The sequence below is a fragment of the Puma concolor genome, chromosome B4, assembly GCF_028749965.1.
Source record: "Puma concolor isolate L17-30 chromosome B4, mPumCon1.1.hap2, whole genome shotgun sequence".
NCBI lineage: Eukaryota > Metazoa > Chordata > Mammalia > Carnivora > Felidae > Puma > Puma concolor.
In genome coordinates, this window is record NC_141673.1 from 47,913,049 (window position 1) to 47,936,021 (window position 22,973).

General features: G+C 43.0%; 1 protein-coding gene across 1 annotated transcript in view; it reads right to left on the minus strand.

Moving 5' to 3' along the window:
• Positions 1-22,973, minus strand: part of MYRFL (myelin regulatory factor like) — a 127,615-nt gene that overhangs the window by 43,698 nt on the left and 60,944 nt on the right. Inside the window, exons 7-10 of the mRNA XM_086715106.1 lie at positions 20,377-20,453; positions 18,744-18,854; positions 17,093-17,183; positions 7,530-7,730 (exon numbers count right to left, since the gene is read on the minus strand). Coding sequence (XP_086571232.1) covers positions 7,530-7,730; positions 17,093-17,183; positions 18,744-18,854; positions 20,377-20,453 — 480 coding nt within the window. The remainder of the gene's footprint in view (positions 1-7,529; positions 7,731-17,092; positions 17,184-18,743; positions 18,855-20,376; positions 20,454-22,973) is intronic.

Here is a 22,973-nt window from a genome sequence, read left to right on the forward strand (position 1 = left end):
TTTATTCACTGTATTATTCAACTAACATTGAACAGTCACCTTCAACTTACCATGCACTACACTAAGTGCTGGGACTTTAAAAAGTGATTGCTTTTAAAAGTTTGTGGTCTACTAATTGTGCAACCTGAAACCATAAAACTCGTAGAAGAGAACACAGGTAATTTCCCTGACATCAGCCACAGCAACATTTTATGTCTCCTAAGGCAAGGGAAACAAAAGCAAAAATAAACTTTTGGGATTACATCAAAATAAAAAGCATTTGCACAGTGAAGGAAACCATCAACAAAACAAAAAGGCAACCTACTAAATGGAAGAAGACATTTGCAAATGATATATTTGATAAGGGATTAATATCCAAAATATATAAAGAAGTTATACAAAAAAACAAATAATCTGATTAAAAATGGGCAGTCAACCTGAATACACATTTTTCCAAAGAAGACATCCAGAGAGGCAACAGACACAGGAAAAGATGCTCAGTGTCACTAATCATCACAGAAATGCAAAGCAAAACCGCAGTAAGATATCACCTTATACCTGCCAGAATGGCTAGAATCAAAAAGACAAGAAATAGCAAGTGTTGGCCAAAATGTGGAGAAAAATGTACCATTGGTGGGAATGTAAATTGGTACAGCCATTGTGCACTGTTGGTGGGAATTAAAATGGTACAGCCATTGTGGAAAACAGTATGGAAGTTCCTCAAAAAGTTAACAGTAGAAATACCATATGATCCAGTAATTCCACTGAGGAGTACCCAAAGAAAGTGAAAACATTCATTCAAAAAGATATATGCACCTTGTGTTGGCTGTAGCATTATTCACAATAGCCAAGATATGGAAGCAACCCAACTGTCCAATCTTAGATGAATGGGTAAAGAAGATGTAGTATATTCATACAATGGACTATTACTCAGCCATTAAAACATTGTGAGGTCTTCCTATTTGAGACAACATGGATGGACTTCAAGGGTATTATACTAAGTGAAATAAGTCAGACAAAGACAAATACCATATGGTTTTACTTACATGTGGAATTAAACACAAACAATTAAAAACAAAACAAATGAATAAACAAGCAAAAAGCAGGTATAGAGAACAAACTGATGGTTGCCAGAGGGACAGTGGGGATAGGCAAAATGGGTGAAGGAAAGTGGAAGATACAGGCTTCCAGGGGCACCTGGGTGGCTCAGTGGGCTAAGCATCCAACTTTGGCTCAGGTCATGATCTCACGGTCTGTGAGTTCGAGCCCTGGGTCAGGGTCTGTGCTGACAGCTCAGAGCCTGAAGCCTGCTTTGGATTCTGTGGCTCATTCTGTCTCTCTGACCCTCCCCCCCACTCAAACTCTATCTCTCAAAAATGAATAAATGCTAAAAAATTTTTTAAAAAGAAGATACAGGCTTCCAGTTATGGAATGGAAAAGTCATGGGAATAAAAGGTACAGCACAGGGAATATAGTCACTGGGGTTGTAATAGCCATTTATGGCAACTATACTTGTGATGATAACAGCATAACACACAGAATTGTTGAATCACTGTTCTGTACACCTGAAACTAATGTAACATTGTGTGTTAATTATATTCAAATAAAATATAATTAAGCAAAATAAAAATTAAGAAAAACTTTAAAACAAAATGAAAACGAATAAATAAGTTTTCTAATTGTCTTGACTTTGTAGCATACTGTTTCTCTGGGATTACACATTCCAAGTTTCCTAAAATTTAGACCTACTAAATGAAATTTTTAAAAAATGTTTGTGGGGCACCTGGGTGGCTCAGTTGGTTAAGCCGCTGAGTTCAGCTCAGGTCATGATCTCACGGTTTGTAGGTTTGAGCCTCGTATCAGGCTCTGTGCTGACAGCTCAGAGCCTGGAGCCTGCTTTGGATTCTGTATCTCCTCCTCTCTCTGCACCACCCCCCCCCCCTCACTCACACCACTCTGCCTCTCTCTCTCTCGAAAATAAACATTAAAAAATTTTCTTCTAAATGTCTGTGGACTAGACAGGCAGACCCATCATAAATGAAAATGTGAGAAATGCAGGATGAAAATGGAACTATGGATCGAGAATTTGGCAGCTCCAAGGAGGACCCCAAAATATTCCTAGGGGAGCATAAAGAAAGACTTCCTAGAGATGGCAAAACCCCACTGAGATCTTGGCTTATTTTGATCTTCAAATAAGTTCTGCTCCTTTCGCTTCAGGCCTTTGGCTCAGGGCATTTCCCAGCCTTGAAAGCTCTTCCTTCCCACTCCTACCTTCTCCCCCAACTTAAACATCCCTTCACCAGGGAAGCATTTCTTGATTTCCAACACCAGGAAGGGTCCCTTTGCCTTGTGTGCCAATGGGAGCTGTTGTTTTTCTTCATAGTGCTTATCACGGTTATCACCAGACAAAGTTGTGTCACCTTCATTATCTGTCTTCCCTATAGGATATATACCCCCTGAGGATGAGGACAAATCTACGGCCATGGTTTTCTGCTCACCACCAAATCACCAGTTTCTAGTACAATTCCTTGCATGTAGTTGACACTCAACTAACATTTCTTAAATAAATTAATAACTTAATAAATAAACCTCATACGAATAAATTTAAGAAAGGAGTTAGTCAGGGAAAGATGCAGGGTAGAAAGAAGGGACAGAAAGGGTGAGGCCAAGACCCAATGCTAGACCGAAAGAACACCATGAGTAAAGTGCCAAGGGAGTAAGTTCCCTGAATGATGTCTGCCCAACCAGGGTGGAGTTTGGCATTACTAGACTGTAAAGATTAAGGCCAGAGCAGGGAGGGCCTTGCAGGCCATGCTAGGGAGGGGCAGTCACAATCTCACATTGCCCTGTGCACACAGCTATCACTGTGAGCTCCTATATTCAGCAAATATTTAATGAACAGCTACTGTGTGCCAGGTGCTATCCTAGGCATTGGAGATGCAATGAATATTTCTTACTCGGAGTTCAGATTTTTTTTTTAAAGTTCTATTTTTGAGGGCAAGGCTCACATCTAGTTGATCTCAGGAACTCTGGAGTGCCCAGCAGAGTGGCTCACATGTTATAGACACCCCAAACCTTCAATGAAAGAAAAAGCCATGAAAGAATGAAGGTAGTGAAACAGCAGAACAATCCCTGTCAATCAGGAGCCAGCGTGGCATGGCCTTGCACTAGCCAGGCCCCACCCAGTTCCCCATTCCCTGCACCCTTGGGAATCCTGTGGCTGCTTTGCCTACTTTTCATTATCCCCGTGGTTCCTGCACGAGCCCTCATGGGTGACCTTTGCTGCCAACAGGAAGCAGAGGAGGCTGTGTCCTCACTGAGGCTGTCCAGGCTACCCAGAGGGAACATGACCCCTGGTGACTAAGCTGGATCCTTTAATGCATTTTCCCCCGAAGGCATATTGCTGGACGAAGCATATTGTGGGTTTGATGGTATTATTACCATTGTGCTTCAGAGAGATTTTTGGCTGAAGAAAATTTTCAGGGTTGGTTTGGGGATCTAAACCCCTTCTGCAACAACGTTTCTATAAGACAATGGTCTTCTGGTTTCTAATGTGGGGCTGTACTTTCCAAAGTTAAATATAAACTGCCCATGCTGCACACTCCCTCTGTGTACACTTGACCTAGGGAAAGCCCTTGAGGCAAGGGCTGTGCCTTCTCAGAATCCTCCTCCAGGAGCCAAACACTGGCCAGCACTTAACACCACACCTTGCTCATCCACGTGGGTTGAGTAAGAAGCTAGAAGCTGAATTCAGGTGTCTGAGGTGACCTTGCCCACAGCAGTTTCGGAAAGTTTTGACCCTGAATGTACATGGCCATCGTGGTCATGCTGCCTCAAGCCCAAGGCTTCTCTATCATTTTTTTCTTTCTTTCTTTCTTTCTTTCTTTCTTTCTTTCTTTCTTTCTTTCTTTTTTCTTTTCTTTTTTCTTTTTTCCTTCCTTCCTTCCTTCCTTCCTTCCTTCCTTCCTTCCTTCCTTCCTTCCTTCCTTCCTTCCTTTCTTTTTACAATCTGAGAAGCATTTATTCTTGAAAAACTGCTGAACTTTGGGTAAGAACAGTAGGAGTCCATGGCATTCTTGCCTAGGGCTGTGCCCATCTCTTCACCACTCCCAGCTCGGTGGGCTCAGAGGTGCACTCCTCAGCGAGGGAGATGATGCAGACCAGCCCCTGTGCTGCCCAGATCAAAGGGACTCACTCAGTTGGCAGCGGCGGGTGACGTCTGTAAGGCTTCTCTATCATTAACCCCAGAATTGCACCACAGAAAAGTCATTCTTGTCTGTGGGACTCCACAGTTTGTCCAGGGAGGGAGATCCTGTTATCCACCATCTGGCCACAGCCTAGACTATTAGTCTCGCATCAGGAGCAGCTTGAGTAACACTGGCTCACCCCAAGTTGAGGAACTTCTGCATCTGGCTCCTGGCCCTTGGAGACTTTCATCTTAACTGATTTCGTTCCTGGTTTTTATTTTGGAATCTCTTGTAACCTTGTTTTCAGCCTTCATCATAAAATTGCATTGATGCGTTCAACTTTCAGCTTCCTCACTTTTTTTGCATTGGCCTTGATGATCTTCACGCTCTTCTGTTTTCCAGCATATCATCTCCACCCTAATTTTGCTGTTTCCATTGAAAGAGCTGCATTTCCTTCTGCAGTCTGTAGTCACATCAGTAAACACAATGTTGGGATATGTTAGGCTGCTCCTCATTAAGGCTGACCTCATTTTCCCAGTGGGTCCAGGGCACGGGCTTCGGTCACATCTGCTTTATCTTCTCCGTGTCTTGTAGACGTGTCCAGATGAGCACAGGGATCTCCACCAGGACTCTCTATGCAGAGTGCTCATGTGCTTAATACCTACAAAACAACCTCCATTGCCCTGAGTGAGGATGCACAGAGCCGGGGCAAGGAAGCAACTTATATATATTTCCCCCTCCCCCAATCATCACAGTACTGGGCAATGTGTTTGGCCACTATGTTTTGCAACAGCTCATCTGGAAGCCAGCTCTGGTTATCATGCATCCTTTAACAATGAGAAATTGCCTCGAGTCCTATGCTTGTAATCAGATCAACCAAGGGCCCACTTCCCAGAGCATTTGGAGGAATGGCTATTCTTAAAAGTTGGGCAAACTGAGTCAGGAGGAGGTGAAGACAAAGTTCACACATCTGTCAGCCCCATCATCAGCATTATCATCGCCTCTTTTGTCTGTAATGGTGAACAGGACTGGTAAGTGCGTCTCTCCCCATTGGATGGGGGCCCCCAAATGTGGGGCCACTCGATTGGGTGAAGTGGGCTATGAAAAAAATTCACCCAACACAGAACAAAGGAGATAGAAGTTTAGTGAATATACCACAGGAGGAGGGGCAGGCAGTGAGGGAGAGGCTGTCTGCAGTGAGGTAGGTGGATGGCGGTTGTAGCTGGATGGGGAAGGCGAGGAGGCATGGGGACATATGGAATTTTCCCTTTCCTGGTAACCGTGCCTGGTTGTAAGTAGCCCATTGGTTACTTAAGGCCTATGGATATTTTGAGGTGGGTCACCTGATGGGTCAGTCTGTCTGTGTTCAGCATCGTGGTCTCTGTGAGCCCTTTCTACATTCCATTGCTCAAGTCTGTTGCCTAAAAGCAGCCTCTACGATAAGATTTCTAGAGATCTATATTTCATACATGTGGATAGACCTATTAAAAACAAATATATTATTATGAAATAAGTTAATAAATGAATTACATGTAATTTGCATTTTATACAAGTAAATAATGATAATATCTATTTGTCCCGCTAAAGAATGCTTCACGTATATGAGCTTAGAAGAAGCCCTTAACACAAGTGAATTGAACATGAGCCTTCCCTGCTCACAGGAGAATAAACAGAAGCACAGGACATCTCTGGGCCAAGGTTCCTGGGCCAGCGCTTGCCCGAATCAGGACTAAACCTCCTTCCACCATCACGCTGCCGTGAACAGGCAGGGCAGACAGAAATTCCACATTTGGAGCCTGGATTGGGGTGACATGTTATTTACACAAGAAGGTGTCATGGAAGGGATTTGAGAAGTTCTAGGGAAGCTTGTTATTTTAAGACAATATGTTTTCTTCGGACAAGGGGCAGCACCCGAAGACATCTGGTAAGTGAACTGTGGGGAAAGCCTAATAGTGGCGAGAGGAGCTGTGGAGGACTTTCCCAGCTTGTTATCTTCCATTTGCATTTAGATAAGTCCTGTAGGGAATTGTATAGCCAATTGCAAAAATAAGTTTGAGTTGGTGTGATCTGAAACGCAGACAGTTTATCTCTCTCTAGAAGTCAAAAAAGCACAGTATCTAGGACTGGAATCGGGAAATATACGTGAGAACTTTCTAGCCCTAAGAGTTCCCATACGGCTAGCAGGTCACAGCTCTTCGAACATGAACCACAGCTTTGCAATCAGTATAAAAGTCTACAATTACAACCATTCTTTGGAATGCACTCAGCAAAGGAGGACATTCCTTGGCCGGTTTGGAAACACCAGTGCAGATTTGCACTGGGAAAGGAATGCGGTCTGGAAGAATGGCCAATGATTTACAGATTGTGTCTCCTATTCACTAAAAAAGAATAAGGGAAGGAGGTTAAAAACACAATTCCGCCACAGCCTCAAAAACGCTTACAGGAGCAGCAGTGTGAATGCAAAGGTGGAGAAGTGATAGAAGCAGTGAATGGGAAACAGACTTAAAGGATGGAAGAGCTAGAACTTGGAGTGGCCTGGCTAAGGGATTAGCATCTTAATCCTAATCTTTTAGGTCTTCATAGCAGCTGTGACTTGCCATGGTGACTCACTTCTTCTTATCTCAATGTGTAAAAACAAATAAAGGACTTGGCGGGGTCAAGCAGAGAGGCACCGTTTCCATCTTACAGATAAAGGCACTGGGTTGGGGCGGGGTTGTTCCGCCCAGGGCAAGCCTAAAGTGGAGAAGCACCACCTGATTCATGAGCCTGATTTCTGCCTTCCACTGGGTAACTGTCTTGGAGCCTCAGGCGACGGGGATTGACCTTGGTGGAGGCTAGGAGTGGGAAGAGGAGCTTCTCCAACTGCTCCTCAGAGAAGGACAATGAATGGGGAAGACAATGGCTGGCAGGGCTGGTCCCAGGGACTCTGGGAGGAAGAGGCTGGGGGTCTAGTAGAAATACAGGCAGGGACTGGACTGAGACAGTGCTCAGATGAACAGGGAAATGGACATTTGGAGACAGAAAGGAAAAGGCAAGCTTCAACGGCTGACAATGTGTGGAAGGAAAGGCAATGGCCCATGGAAAATAGCTCAGAGACTTCTGCTTGGGAAGCCAGTGCTGTGCTGTCTGTCACTGCCCACTGCTCCTGGCAGGTGAATCCATTCTCCTGGGTAGGAGCTACATTACCCTTTCAGCAGAGATGCCTGTCAGCTCCAACATTCATAACCGTTACGCATTGTGTTCATCCCCTATAAACAGGTGACATATAGAGACGCTCTGTGCGAGGTGTGTCAGAGTCCAGGAGTGCCCAGCACACCTGACTCAGGTGTCAGCGGAGGCGCCCAAGGCCTGCCCTGTGCTCACCTCCTGGATATTGTGCTTTGCCCTGCTGTCAGAGGGATGCATAATTGTCCCCATCACTTTCATGTTGCCACAGACGACCAGGGCCTCATCCGGCGCATCTGTATTGATTCCCACTCGACCATGACAAACAACAGATTCTGGAACTTGTCCTCGCTGCCATAATGCATCACTGTCATTTTCAAACTGCCCAGGGTTAGAGGCCTGGAAAAAAATACAGAACTATGTTACCATTGAAGTTACAGTAGCAAATAGATGATTGCTTGATTCCTCAGAGCAGGGGAAAACAGAATGTTATGTAAGTCTTTCACCTGCGAATCATATATCAGATGGGACATTCTGACATATCCAAATAACTGTGGCACCAGGAGAGCCCCTAACTGCTCTGCTGCCCATGAGCAGGAGCTCAGCATGCCATGGTTTGGGACGCCCAGTCTCTATTGCAACTACGTGGAGTTGAGAACGTGTAAGTTATACTGGGTGGATGATAAGGAAGAAGAAAACTCAAAACGACCTTCTTTTCAGGGATGATAATATTAATAAGGATTTAAAACCAGAACCTTATATCAGAAGATACTACGAGTTTATTAAAGCCCAGATAAATAAAAATACTTTGCATTTAGTTAGCCCTTTTATAGTTTCAAAACACTTTAATATTTATGATTTCATACACAATTGACAAGCAAATGACAGGACAAATATACTTATACACCTCAATGATTCCCCAAACACAGATAACATTGAAAAAGGATAACAACAGCTACGTTTGTTGCGTCTAGTCCACATCCCCATTCTAGGAGATGTGTACCATTCCCTTCATTTTACAGATAATCGAAAAGACTCTGTGCCCAAGGCCACAAAGCTAGTAAATTCTGGAGCTGGACCTATACTTCCTTTAAATATTAAATAATGATTCTGACTTCTCCTATCAGAAGTAGCCCTGGCCAAAAGCAGTCTTCAACGAGAATCCAAGTGAAACTATTGAGATTAGACAAAGTTCTGGAGATTCTGCTCTTAAATGAAATCCTTTGCTGAGGGATTCTTCACTCTACTGCCTTCCCTCTTCCCCACCTCCTGGGGCTGCTGAACGTATTTCCAAATATCTTTAAGTAGGGATCTCTGAATCCCTCCAAATCTTCACAACAGAATTAATGTTTTTAACATGATGGCCTATTCTTCTAAATGTGAAACTTTTGTGTGTTTGAGGCAGGCTGTCACAAATTCAGACAAGCACTATAGACCCTGATCATCTAGGAAGTCAACGCTAACACCAAAGTCTTGACTTTCAGCCTTTCTGGGCAGCCCAGGGGACATTGCAAACTCAGGACCTGAATATGCACAGATCATCTCTGGAGAATACTTGAGGCACCAGTAACAGTGGTTTCTTCAAGACCAGGAACTGGGAGATGGGAAACTGATCTGGGAAGGAGATTCACTGCTCAACTTATACTCTCTTGATATTGTTTCAATGTTTTTGCCACAAGCATGTGCTACTGATTTTAAAATAATAATTTTTTAAAAACCCATAAAGTTTAGTTCTTAGTTTGGGTTCAGTTGAAGCACGTGTAGGAGTCTTCAAGGTTTTCATTCTCACCTGTCTGAACTCCAAGCTACTTGGAAGAGTCAACCATTGACATTTGATAGGCGAAAGCAGAAAAGAAGTAACAACTTTGAACATCATTTTGTGTCAGTTAAGCAAAGAGCTTTGTTGCAAGGTCCCTAGATCCCCCTGGGTTGTGAATGGCAAATTGGCTTTGACCCAAATCCTTCTATAGCAAGCAGTCAACTAAAACCAAAGGTGTACCATATAAATGTTGATGTATTTTGCTCTACCTTGAACATAAGGAGCCACTACAAGAAAACAAAATAGACAGTGATGTATTTTTTTTTTCCTAATGAGCTTTGGAATAATTGTTATCATAAACTTGATATCATGTTGGAATAGCAGATAAGGTAGATTCAATTTTTTGGAACAATTATAACAATCTCACCTGGCTTTCATCAGATGAAAACTCAGATCCCTAAAATATGTTCAGATCATTTGGGAAAGGGCCGCATATCTGCAATTTGCTAAATATATAGACCTATGCAGGAGTCCTCCTCGTCATTAATGGGAGATGTCATAAAATCTGCGAACTTTCTTCCCTCTTCTCTGGTATCCGCAATCTTAATGTGTCAAAACAAACTGTAATGTACTAGCTCTTTCTGGAATTATGAAGTTGTGTTCCCATATGGTCCATTGGTGGTTCATTGATATCAAACACTGAAATGAATCAAAGTCTCCAAATACTTTTATTACTTATCCCACAGCCCCATATATGTAGGGAAAACCTGAACATTTTAATCTATGTTATGACACAAACTGGCTGTGTGACCTCGGGGCAGTCACTTAACCTTTCTGTACTGGCTTTTTTCTTTGAAGAATAAAGATAATAATGACTTCTTTACCTATCTCACAGCGTCGTGGGAATTTACTGAAATCACATATATGGGAATACTTTGCAGAAATGAGGAGGAATAATCTCAAATTATCCTTAAAACACTGCTGTGCATAACAACTACTGTCCAACCAATACAGGCATACCTCCTTTTATTAAGCTTTGCTTTATTGCACTTCACAGATTATGCTTTTTTTTTTTTTTACAAATTGAAGTTTGTAGCAACCCTGCATCAAGCCAGTCTGTCTGCACCCTAGACTATGGATGTCACAGTGTCTGCTCATTTAATGTCTCTGCCACAATTTGGTAATTCTCGCAATATTTCAAACGTTTTTACTTTATTATCATTACATTTGTTATGGTGATCGGTGATCAGTGATCTTTAATATAACTGTTATAATTTGGAGAGCCACAAACCATGCCACAAATCATAAGACGGCATAACTTAATCAATAAATGTTACATGTATTATTCTGACTGTTCCACAAACTACCCATTTCCCCATCTCTCTCCCTCTCCTCGGGCCTCACTACTCCTTGAGACCAAGAATATTAAAATGAAGCCAACTAATAACCCTACAATGGAATTTGAGTACTGCAGTAAAAGGAAGAGACGCACGTTTCTCACTTTAAATCAAAAGCTAGAAATGATTAAGCTTAGTGAGAAAGGCATGTTGAAAGCTGAGATAGGCTGAAAGCTGGGCCTCTCGTACCAGATAACCAAGTTGTGAATGCAAAGGAAATGAAAAGTGCTACTCCAGTGAACACACGAATGATAAGAAAGTGAAAGCCGTATTGCTGATATGGAGAAAGATTTAGAGGTCTGGATAGAATATCAAACCGACCACAACATTTCCTTAAGCCAGAGCCTAATCCAGAGCGAGGCCCTAACTTTTCAATTCCATGAAGGCTGAAAGAGGTGAGGGGGCTGCAGAAGAAAAATCTGAGGCTAGCTGAGGTTGGTTAGGGTTTAAGGGGAAAAGTCATATGTATAACATTAAAGTGCAGGGTGAAGCAGCAAGAACTGATATAGAAGCTGCAGCAAGTTCTCCAGGAGATCTGAACAATCAATGATGATGGCTTCACTAAACAACAGATTTTTAATGTAGATGAAACAGTCTTATGTTGGAAGAAGATGCCATCTAGGACTTTTGTAGCCAGAGAGAAGTCAATGCCTAGCTTCCAAACTTCAAAGGACAAGCTGACTCTATATTGATGACAACGCTCACTGACCATTCCAAAAAGCTTCAGGCCCTTAAAAAGCTACCCTAAGTTGGGATGCCTAGGTGGCTCAGTCGGTTAAGCGTCCAGCTTTGGCTCAGGTCATGATCTCACGGTTCGTGGGTTCAAGCCCTGCATCAGGCTCTGCACTGATAGCTCAGAGCCTGGAGTCTGCTTCAGATTCTCTGTTTCATTCTCTCTCCCTGCCCCACCCCCACCCCCCTTGTTCTCTCTCTCTCTCTCTCTCTCTCTCTCTCAAAAATAAATAAACATTAAAAACATATATATTTTTAAAAGTTACCCTAAATCTACTCTGCCTGGGCTCTACAAATGGAACAAAACCCAGAGGCCAGCATATCTGTTTGCAACATGATTTACTGAATATTTTAAGCCCACTGTAGAGACCACCCAGAAAAGAAGATTCCTTTGAAAATATGACTGCTTATTGATAATTTACCTGGTCATCCAAGAGCTCTGATGGAGATATACGATGAGATTAACATTGTTTTCATGCCTGCTAACACAACATCCATTCTGCATCCCATGGGTCAAGGAGTAATTCTGACTTTCAAGTCTTATTATGTAAGAAATATATTTCAGAAGGCTACAGCTGGCATGGATAGTGATTTCTCTGATGGATCTGGGCAAAGTAAATTGAAAGCCTTCTGTAAAAGATTCACCATTCTATATTTCTTTTTATTTTTGTTTTAAGTAGGCTCCATGTCTAATGTGAGACTGGAAGTCACGACCCTAAGATCAAGAATCGCATGCTCTCCTGACTGAGCCAGCAAGGTGCCCCTAGGAGTCACCATTCCAGATGCCATTATGAACATTCCTGATTCATTGGAAGAGGTGGAAATATTCATATTAAAGGAGTTTGGAAGAAGTTGATTCCAACCCTCATGGATGACTTTGAGGGGCTCACAGCTTTAGCGGAGGTGGTAGAAAGAGCAAGAGAGCCAGAATGAAAAATCGAGCCTGAAGATATGATGAATTGCTGAAATCTCATGCTAAAACTTTTACTGATGAGAGTTGCTTCTTATGCACGAGCAAAGAAAGTTGTCTCTTGAGGTGGAATCTACTCCAGGTGAAGATGCTGTGAAGATTGTTGAAATGACAACGAAGGATTTAGAATGTTACATAAACTTATTTGATAAAACGACAGGGTTTCAGAGGACTGATTCCAATTTTGAAAGAAGTTCTACAGTGGGTAAAATGCTGTCAAACAGCATCACATGCTGTGAGGAACTATTCATAAGAGGAAGAGTCAACTGATGTGGCAAACTTCACTGTCGTCTTATTTTAAGAAAGTGCCAGGGCCACCCTAACCTTCAGCAACCACCCCCTTGATCAGTCAGCAGCCATGAACTTTGAGGCAGGACCCTCTGCCATCTCTAAAAGGTTCCGTCTGGAGCCGAACCCCCAATGTCTCTGAAATATGCCTGTAATCATTCAATCTGCTCTCCTCAGCAACACAGCGGCAAAGTTGTGAAATTCTGCCAGGGAGCACCATTCACTGAGTAAAATGTAAATGGCGCCCTCTGCAGGTGCTTGGAATAGGAAATAGCAATTAACAGTAATTTGAGGTTTGTTCTAAATTTGGAATGGAAAGCTGGAAATTTTTTGCTTTCCATTGTTTGGGCTTCTAAAGCAGCAGCCAAAGAGCATAATAGGAGAGCCTGAGTTGAGGAAGGCAGTTAATAACAAATCAATTTTTGTATCTTTTGAAAGGGCTATGGAAAATGGGCCCAGAAATGCTCCCTACCAGTGTTAGTCAAAGTGTGGTCTGGAGGTCAGTAGGCAGCAGCATCGGCATCTCCTGGAAACTTGTCAGAAATGTATATTCAACTTACTGAATCAAAAACTGTGGAGGTGCCTGGGTGGCTCAGTCGGGTAAGTGTCCAACTTTTGCTTTCAGTTCAGGTCATGATCTCACAGTTCATGAGTTCGAGTCCTGTGTTGGGGTCTGTGCTGACAGAGCGGAGCCTGACTGGGATTCTCTCTCTCTCTGCCCCTCCCCCGCTCAAGTTCTCCAACCCCCCTCAAAATTAATAAATAAACATTTCAAAAAAACCAACAACTGCGGAGGTGGGACCCAGGTATCTCTGTTCTTTCTACTCTCCAGGAGATTCTTTGTACCATACACACCTGGTCGAGTTATCTCTTCCATAGTTAACCAGGAAGTTGAATCCCAACTACAGGGGAAATGGACACTGCTCCACACACTGATTCCTCTGGGTAAATAAAAAATTCATCTGAACTCCAGAAGAGGTGTGTGTATGTGTGTGTGTGTGTGTATGTGTGTGTGTGTGTGTGTGTGTGTGTGTGTGTGTGTTAGGGGAGGGAAGGGGGTTTTGTGGAAAAGGGTGAGAGCTGGTAGCAATGAAGATGCCCTACTCTACGCCCATCCCTCTCCATCCCTGCAGCTGCACTATTTCTTTTGTTCTCCCTGCCCCTGTTTGTCAGTTTTCCATCTTAGGGCAGTGCAGTTTGCAGGGCAGTAAAGGGGGACTTCTTGGGGACATGCCCATTTATATTCTTCTGGAAAAGAAACTGGAATAATGTATTAGTTTTCAAAACTAGGAAACCCCAGTGCGCCTTTGAAGGGCAGACAAAAGTAATCATCCCTCCTGCTTACAACACAGCACTCCAAACCAGGTTTAATCACATGTTTTAGAAGGAAAGTGGAGCTGAATGAAAGCCTAGTCATTAACAAGAGAATGTGAAGGAACTCCACTGCAGAATGCTCCCAAAAACAAAGACCTGGGAAATAAACCTGTCTTTGTAGTAAAGCTTAATTTCCATGAAATTGGTCAATTTACACTACAGGACCATAAGATATTTCTAAAGCTGTTCTGATTGACAATCCAGATGAACAATTACTGGGTCTGGCCCACCATTCTCTCTCCAAGGAGAATTCTAACAGTTGTGGTCTCTTGATCCCCTCTTGGGGGCCTGAAACTCATCTAGTCCAAGCCTCATACATTTGCCCTTTATGTTAATCTCTGCTATTGGGAAGAATGATTCTTAGGCTTCGAAATGAACCTGCATTTGCTCCGTGCAGTTTTCAGTTCTCCATATAACGTAGTCTGCTCTTGTAACATCTTCAGTTGTCAATTTTTTCTTTCTTTACTCTGGAGCTCAAACTAACAGACCCAGGCCATAACCTAGGAGGGCACCTCTGGCTTTTTTGGAGAATGTAAGCTGGTCTGTGCTCTAACTAACTAACTAATTATATATATATATATATATATATATATATATATATATATATATATATCCAAGGCATATACCTATATAGAGCTCTCTAAAAACTTAGGGGCAGGAAATGTTTTCTGTGGACATTTTGAAAACTCACTGATTCAAACATATCACCAGTTCTTTTTTTTTTTTTTTTTTCATTTTTCTTTTTCCTTTCTTCTTTTATAAGTAGGCTTCACACCCAGCATGGAGCCCAATGTGGGGCTTGAACTCATGACCCCGAGATCAAGACCTGAGCTGAGATCAAGAGTCAGACGTTCAACCAACGGAGCCGCCCAGGTGCCCCAAACATATCATCATTTCAGAAATTCAGTTTTTTTCTCTTGGTTGGTTTCAACGTTAAACAATTAAGCAGATTCAAAAGTGCATGCATTTTCACTTCTGCATTTGGGATCAGAATAAAATAGTATCACTAAGATATTTCCAGTTCGGGGGAGGGGCAGAATGGTTTTCCCTATCACCATTCTTCTTCTCATTGTTGTTAGGATAACCCTTGTGTTGCCCAGCACACTTCTAAAATAGGGCATTCTCTTTAACCAACAATTATGGCTGGAAGAAAGCAATCAAATCTGGAATGGAATCACTTTTTAAAAATAAAAATTTAGTGAATAACATGGCACCCAATCTTCACTAAGTATAATTTAATGTTTTTTAGTATTTATAACAAATATGAATTGCAGAAACACCTTCTCAAAGCTACCATCACGAGTTAAATGATAATTGTGTTTTGGATACGAGCAAGCACCAATTAACAGAGTTCTGGAAATAGAACATCAGACAGTAGAGTGCTCCCCCTTCCCACCCCCCCCACCCCCCCACCCCCATTGTACTCCACTCTGCTGGAGTACAGACCTGCCAGCAGGAAATGGAGAAACCCGACACCAGGTAAATTATTCAAGGTGTGCAGGTGACTAGCAGGCTGCATGAGACTCAAGCATGAGTTTCCCAGCTCAAAGCAACATTTTCAGAATATCTAATCTATGCTAACTCTGAAAGAATGGCATTATCTGTCTTTATTCTCCCTATGAAAAACCAGCAACAATAAGTGACTTTACTTTATTTTTCAACATTTATTTATTTTTGGGACAGAGAGAGACAGAGCATGAACGGGGGAGGGGCAGAGAGAGAGGGAGACACAGAATCGGAAACAGGCTCCAGGCTCTGAGCCATCAGCCCAGAGCCTGACGCGGGGCTCGAACTCACGGACCGCGAGATCGTGACCTGGCTGAAGTCGGACGCTTAACCGACTGCGCCACCCAGGCGCCCCTAAGTGACTTTACTTTAAATCACACTTGTTAGTGCAGCACAGCAATCCCAGATCACATCACGCCCTGGGCCCCGAACCCGAACCACCCCCCACCCTTCCACCCCCCGCTGAAGGATGGGGAACCACTGCCCCTGCTCCATGACCAAAGAAGAAGGCTCCACCAGCTTTTGCTCCAGTGGCACCCTGTTTGCCACAGATTAGATCGGGTTCCACAAAAACGGCAGGCACATAGTCCAGCCCTTACTCTGGGACATCTGAACACAAGTGTTTTACCTCATTTCCATCATTACTTTACCCCCCATTAAAAGTCTGAGATGCAGTTTAAGGATTTCCACTTATAAGTGGCTTATTATTTTTAATTGATTGGAAGAATTACACAGAAGACCCTTTGTTTCAGAACAGCTTGAGGCAAGAGAGGAAAGACTCATTTCCCCAAACAGGCCAATCTGGTCCCCAGGCCTAAGAGTCACAGCCACGTACGTGGGCATGCCCACACTGGACGATTTCTCCTGTTGGACTTCACATGCCCTCCCTGTGTCACAGGACAGCTAGCTCCTCCCGGCTGCCAGGCCCGTGGTGACCCGTTACCTTATGCCCCTGGTATTCTCAACGGTGGCCAGCCTGGCCTCACACAGCTGCATTTCCAGCTGCCAACAGCTTTATGCTTTTGTGGCTGCCAAGATGCCTGTCCACAGCTGTGACCAATCATTCATTCAGCAAAATGTGCTGAACCATGACTATGTGCTAGGCAGCGGCCCAGATGGTTCCTGGGGTCACCAATCATTTTGGGGTATGAAATTCCTTCTTTACTACTCTCCCCACCCTGTGGGCTTTGGGATCAGAGAGAACTAGGTTGTAACCCGGGCTCCATCCTTCACAAGCTGTGCAATCACGATGAGTTTCTCACCTCCTTGAGCCTCAGCTCCTCTGCATGTAAAGAAGGTAACGTAAATGTGGCCCAATGTAAAATGACGCCATATATAAATTATTCAGCTCAGTGCCTGGAATACAGCATTTAAACCAGGGTGTCTCAGCTGCGGCACTGCTGACATTTTGGAAGGGGTAACTCTTTGTCGTGGGGGCTATCTTGTGCATTGTAAGGGATTGAGCAGCATCCCTGGCCTATACCCACGAGATGCCAGGAGCATCTCCCCCTCATTGTGACCACCAAAAAATGTTTGCAGACATTGCCAAGTGACCTCTGGGGGACAAAAGGTCTCCTAGTTGAGAACCATTATGTGAATACTAAAATAATAATATCTGCTATTACTATCATCAGTTGAGAAATTGCATACTTCAAGCATGCCAATGAAAATGCAACTTCCACTTCAGCCGAGAAAAGCAGGTGGGATCCGGAAAGATTAAAGAGCTGAACCTTACCCTTACAATGATCCGTTCAGAGATGTGGGCAGACAATAGATAGAACTGGTCTTGGTTAGCAGCATACAGTCCAACCACCAACATGAAGTACCTAAGTCAAAAACAGCAGATCAAGGCCAACGCGTAAGGAAACAGAGACATAATTTGTGCGATCAAATGCCACACAACAGTTCATCAATGGTGAATTTATCTCGGCAGGTTTGCACATTTAAAGATTTTCTACTCTGCTTTCAGCTGCCCCTCCTGTGAGAGGAAATAGCAGTGGATTCACTCGGTACTGGTCTGGGTCTACCCTCTGCCCAGTCTGAGGTATTTGCGAGCTGTTCCGCAAGCCCCCCAGCACAGCGCTGCTCACAAACAAATGCACAACAGGCAGCCATCTTAGAGCTCCCCTTACCGAGAGCTGCCCAAGCCACCTACCCTATCACAGCAGGGTTTGCCCAACCACACCGGGCCCTTCCCACCCCATCTGCTCTTGGCCCTGTATGCTACATACCCCCACGTCGTGACTTAGTCAAAAACCTGGACCCTTCCCTCCAATTGTTCCCAATGAATTTTCATCAAGGTTATTTTAATAGCTTCTTCATATGTAACACTGATGAGGCATTTTTAACATCAGCTCATTTTTTGAAACAAAAACAAAACTATCCCTATGAGAGTAGCTTTAGTTTTAAGAACCGCATGAGAAAACCTTGCCAACTTCCTCTGCAACACTACAGATTCTCTAATCCTTAGAAAACAGGAGTTGTCCCCTATCTCTAAAGTAAAACAGTCATAGTAATAATTGTTATTTTCATTATAATTATTAGCTATCATCTGAGTCCTCAAAATGTGTCATACACTGGGCTAAGCAGGTTGTCTATAGTATTTCATTTAGAACCCCAAAACAACCCCATTGGAGTAGGATATGAACATTGTCCCCATTTTAGAGAATGGGAAAATGAGTCTCAGAGGGTTAAGTCACATGCTCAAGGTCACCCAGCTAGTAAACGGCGGCTTCAAATTTTAAACTCAATTTTTTCCAACTCCAAAACGTATGTTCTAAAACCAGTGATTCCAAATTTGAGTATGCATCAAAGTCACCTGGAGGATTTGTTAAAATACAAATTATTGGGCCCCGCTCCAGAGCTTTCGATTCTGTAGATCTTTGGTGAGAGATCACACTTCTAACAAGCATCCTGGTGACACCATCTCTGACAGTCTGGGGCCACACTATGAGAACCACAGGTGTAAATCATTGATCTGAGTTCCTTTCCTTTTTTAATCAAAAAGAGGCTATAGCAGAACTCCAGGAATCGGGGCTTTACACTAGTGACCAGCACACAGGTTTCAGCAGGGCAGTTGGTCCTCAACCCTTGGACAGCAGTGAGGCATAAGCATGTGGTCATTCTAGAGAATCGTGGAGGGAGTCAAGGCACGCAGATTTGAGGTTGGGCAGGAGAGTAGGCACTGTGGGGGATGAGCATGGAAAGACAGTAAGGGTAAATGAGACGTGTTAAGAAACAGGAAGAGTTCAAGAAGGGGGAAGTGGCCAAGGGCAGCCTGGGTGGCAGGCTGGCAGCACCAAGAGGACCAGAGGGGCCTCTGGAGGGCACTGGCCAGTCAGATCGAGTACCCGGCCACCGTGGGGCATACACACGGATGCCAGTACCTCTGGTCAGGATTTGGTTTTCCCTTCTTCCTCATGTTATTTGCTGTAGTTTCACTGAAGTGTAAGCGGCCCAATGTAATTTTGGTGACCTGGTCGGCCAGCAGGTCGATTCTAAAACAAACAGCAGAAATACCGAGAGACTGTGAGAGAACGTAGACTCCTCGATCATACCTAACTCATCCTGAGAGTCTCAAGTATGTTCAGTCCCCCATTCCCATCACACTGCAGAGGACAGTTTATTCCAGTTGCTGATTTTTAATAAACTCTCCACAACATGGCCTGGAAAGGCTGCCAGGGAATAATTCTTGAAAGGTAAGATATGCTCATTCAGCAGAAGCTCGAGCCTGGAGTTTCTGACCCATAAGGGCAGTATTGCTCCCCATACCACATATGGGTTCTTTTAACTCCACAATGGGGAGAAAAGACATTTCATTTGTGCCTCTGCCACTGCTGCTAGAACTGCCTCCTGACAAGCAATTTCTCTAGGTTCCTCGCGAACTCCTTTGTATTCCCTTCACGTATTTGCCCTCTCTGGGCCTGGCCCCTAAGGAAGACCACACCCAGACTGCCCAGGCGGGAGAGGGAGAACCAGATGCACCAGGCGACTTTACTGCTGTGTTTGTACACATGGCTCCCACTGGAGCGTCAGGCCAAGCTCCTGCCTGGTCTCTCCGGGCGGTAGGACCATCTTTGTGCCACCTGGAGTGGGATTGCCTCAGGGTCAGAACACTGGGATATCTCAACTACGTCCCAGCCAAATAGTCGAAAAGCAAATCACACTCCAAGTCATTCCACGGGCTGAATGCTCACTTTGGACTGCCATATTGCTTGGGATAATCCCAGGGCTGTGCGCTTTCTATTTTGGAACCCATTAGGCAATCTATCAACATAGCTTTGAAAAATAAGAAAAAATGAATTGTAAGCACCGCGTAACTTAAAAGAAAGGTCTCATCATAAACTATGTCAAGGAACCCAGGTAGTTAGCAAAGGTGTCAGTAATAAATGGTTATGAAAATAATGACTTAAAAATGAAGCTTTTTACAAGAGTTTGTTTGAAATTATTTCAATGCATTTTACCTATTTTATTTTTGTTGATACGCATGTGTTCATAATATTAACATCTTATTACCAATGTAGTTTCTGCAGTGGGATTCATTTTATTTTTTTATTACTTTTTTTTATTCACATATAGTTGATAAATAATGTTACATTTGTTTCGGGTGTACAACACAGTGATTTGACATTTCTCTACTTGGGCTATGCTCACCACATCTGTAGCTACCACACAATGCTATGACAATAACACTGACTATATTCCTTGTGCTGTATCTTTCATTCCTGGGACTTACTCATTCTATAACTGGAAGTCTGTATCTCCTACTTCCCTTCACCCATTTTGACCATGCCCCAAGCCCTCCCCTCTGGCAACCATCAGTTTGCTCTCTGTATTTATAGGTCTGTTTCTGCTTTCTGTTTGTTTGTTTGTTTGTTTGTTCATTTGTTTTGTTTTTTAGATTCCACATGTAAGAGAAATCACATGGTCGGTGGAATTCATTTTTAATAAACAAAATATATTGGGCAATGGGTCTTTTTACCATAGCATTCACAAAGGAATTCAGAAAAGAAATCTTACTTAACAGGATTGAAAATCTTTTTGCTTCTATCTGCTTGGGATTGTTCAATAGCAATTATTTGACTGGTGGCTTCTACCTGTTTGGAACAACAAAAAGTAAATTAGTTACTGACTACATAAACTTATTAATAAAAATGTTCATTACTAAACAACATTCAAGTGCTTTAAAACTTTTCCAAGGTTAGGGGCGCCTGGGTGGCGCAGTCGGTCAAGCGTCCGACTTCAGCCAGGTCACGATCTCGCGGTCCGTGAGTTCGAGCCCCGCGTCGGGCTCTTGGTTGATGGCTCAGAGCCTGGAGCCTGTTTCCGATTCTGTGTCTCCCTCTCTCTCTGCCCCTCCCCCGTTCATGCTCTGTCTCTCTCTGTCCCAAAAATAAATAAACGTTGAAAAAAAAAAAATTAAAAAAAAAACAAAAAAAAAAACTTTTCCAAGGCATCATGATAGGCACTGGGTAGGAGGAACAAGTCACTGAAAAGACATATAAGACAATGGCCCCAACCTTTAAGCAGTATGCTATTGGTGAGAAAACAATTATCTGTAAAACTAAACAATGAAAACACAAGACAACAGAAAACTTCAGGTGAGCGGTGATTATAGTCTGAGCTAGTAGGTGATTAAAACACCAGGAGCAAGGGGCGCCTGGGTGGCTTGGTAGGTTAAGCGTCTGACTTTGGCTCAGGTCATGATCTCACGGCCCGTGAGTTCGAGCCCCGCGTCGGGCTCTGTGTTGACTGCTCAGAGCCTGCAGCCTGTTTCAGATTCTGTGTCTCCCTCTCTCTCTGCCCCTCCCCTGTTCATGCTCTGTCTCTGTCTCAAAAATAAATAAACGTTGAAAAAAAAAATTTTTTTTAAAAAAACACCAGGAGCAAAACACAGCAGCGAGGCAGCTCAAAGGATGCAAGCATTCATTCGTTCATTGATCCATTCATTCCATAGATACCTGCATTCGTTCATTCATTTATTCATTCATGTAGGAGCCCCTGCTATGCACCAGGCATTGCCCGAGGCATTGAAGATGAGCAGTGGACAAAATTAAGAGAAATCCCAGCCCTTGAAGAGCTTGCATTTGAATAAGAAGAAATAACAATAAACAATAAAAATAAATAAAATACAGAGAATGGTATTTTTTCAGTACTTGTTACAAAACTCTTCTTGCTCTTAATGAATAGTGGCATGGCGGTAGTGAGATCTGCCCCGTCATATATGGCTTGTGGGTATTAGCATAATAACAATTTTTCTGAAAAGCAATTGGGCAATCTACATCAAGAGTTTTAATAACATCTGTCCTTTGATGTATAAATTCTTCTGGAATGTATCCTCATGCAAAGACAGGTATACGTGGATGTTTACTGAAGTTTAACTAACAATAAAAAATTGAAAACAAGCAAGACTTATAATAATGCAGGAATATGATACATTTATACAATAGAAACTGTATCATCTTTGTAAATAATACCTTATACAATCTTTAATATCACATGTTATTTTCATAATATGCTATTAACAATATGAAATTAATTTTAAAAACTTTTTATTAGTGAGAGAGAGAGAGCCAGGGGAGGGGCAGAGGAGGAGGAGGAGGAGGAGGAGGAGGGGGATGAGAAGGGAGAATCTTAAGCAGGCTGTCCGCCCAGTTAGAATCCCAACGCAGGGCTCGATCCCACGACTCTCGGATCATGATCTGAGTCAAAATAGAGAGTCAGACACTCAACTGACTGGAGCCACCCAGGCACCCCGAAATTAATTTTAATAAGAGAAAAATTAGACTAACAAATGGTGGGTCCCAAATATGAATGAATTTTCTTTCTTTATAGTTTTCTTTTGCATTCCAAAATTTTCACAATGGATTCACATTACTTCCATGATCAGAAAAATATGTTTTGTTGCTGTTTGTTTGTTTGTTATCTGTATTTACTCTGGGTTTGGTTTGGAGCAAGCAACTCAGTTTGGAGCAAGAGCAGCTGATGTGTTCAGCAGTCAAGCCTTATTTTGGGAGACTCAGTGCTAAGCTCAGGTTAATAATCAGAACAAAATATGCAGATAATGGATGTTTTTCCCCCTGAGAAGCTGGATCTGAGGTCACAAGTTAAGAAAGAGTTGTTGACCACTCAGAAATCATCCTACCTGCACTCTAAAGTCAACTCTCTCATCCACTTATCTTGAATGAATTGTGTAACTTTACTCAGTCTCTCCTCTGTTAAACTGGAAAAAAGGGGACATTGACCAAATTAACAGTTCCTTGGTTTTTTAAGTCAGGGACCTATTTGAGAATTTGGTGAAAACTGTGAATCTATTGCATTTGAAAATGCACCAGCATCAAGAAGAATAAAATAATTACATTTAGTCAAAGGAGTGCAAGATTTATATACTGAAAACTATCAAAATGTGGTTTGAAGTGATGCTGTCCCAGGTTCTGAGCCAGTTTCAGACTTCAGAAATTAGCAGCTTCTGCCTCCTATGTCTTGGAACGTTCACTCTTAGAACCCATCCGCCATGCTGTGAGGAAGCACAACCTATCCCACAGAGAGGTCTGTGTGAAGAAAAGCCAAGGCCTCCCAGCCACAGTCTCATTTGAGCTCCTGGCCAATGGTCAGTC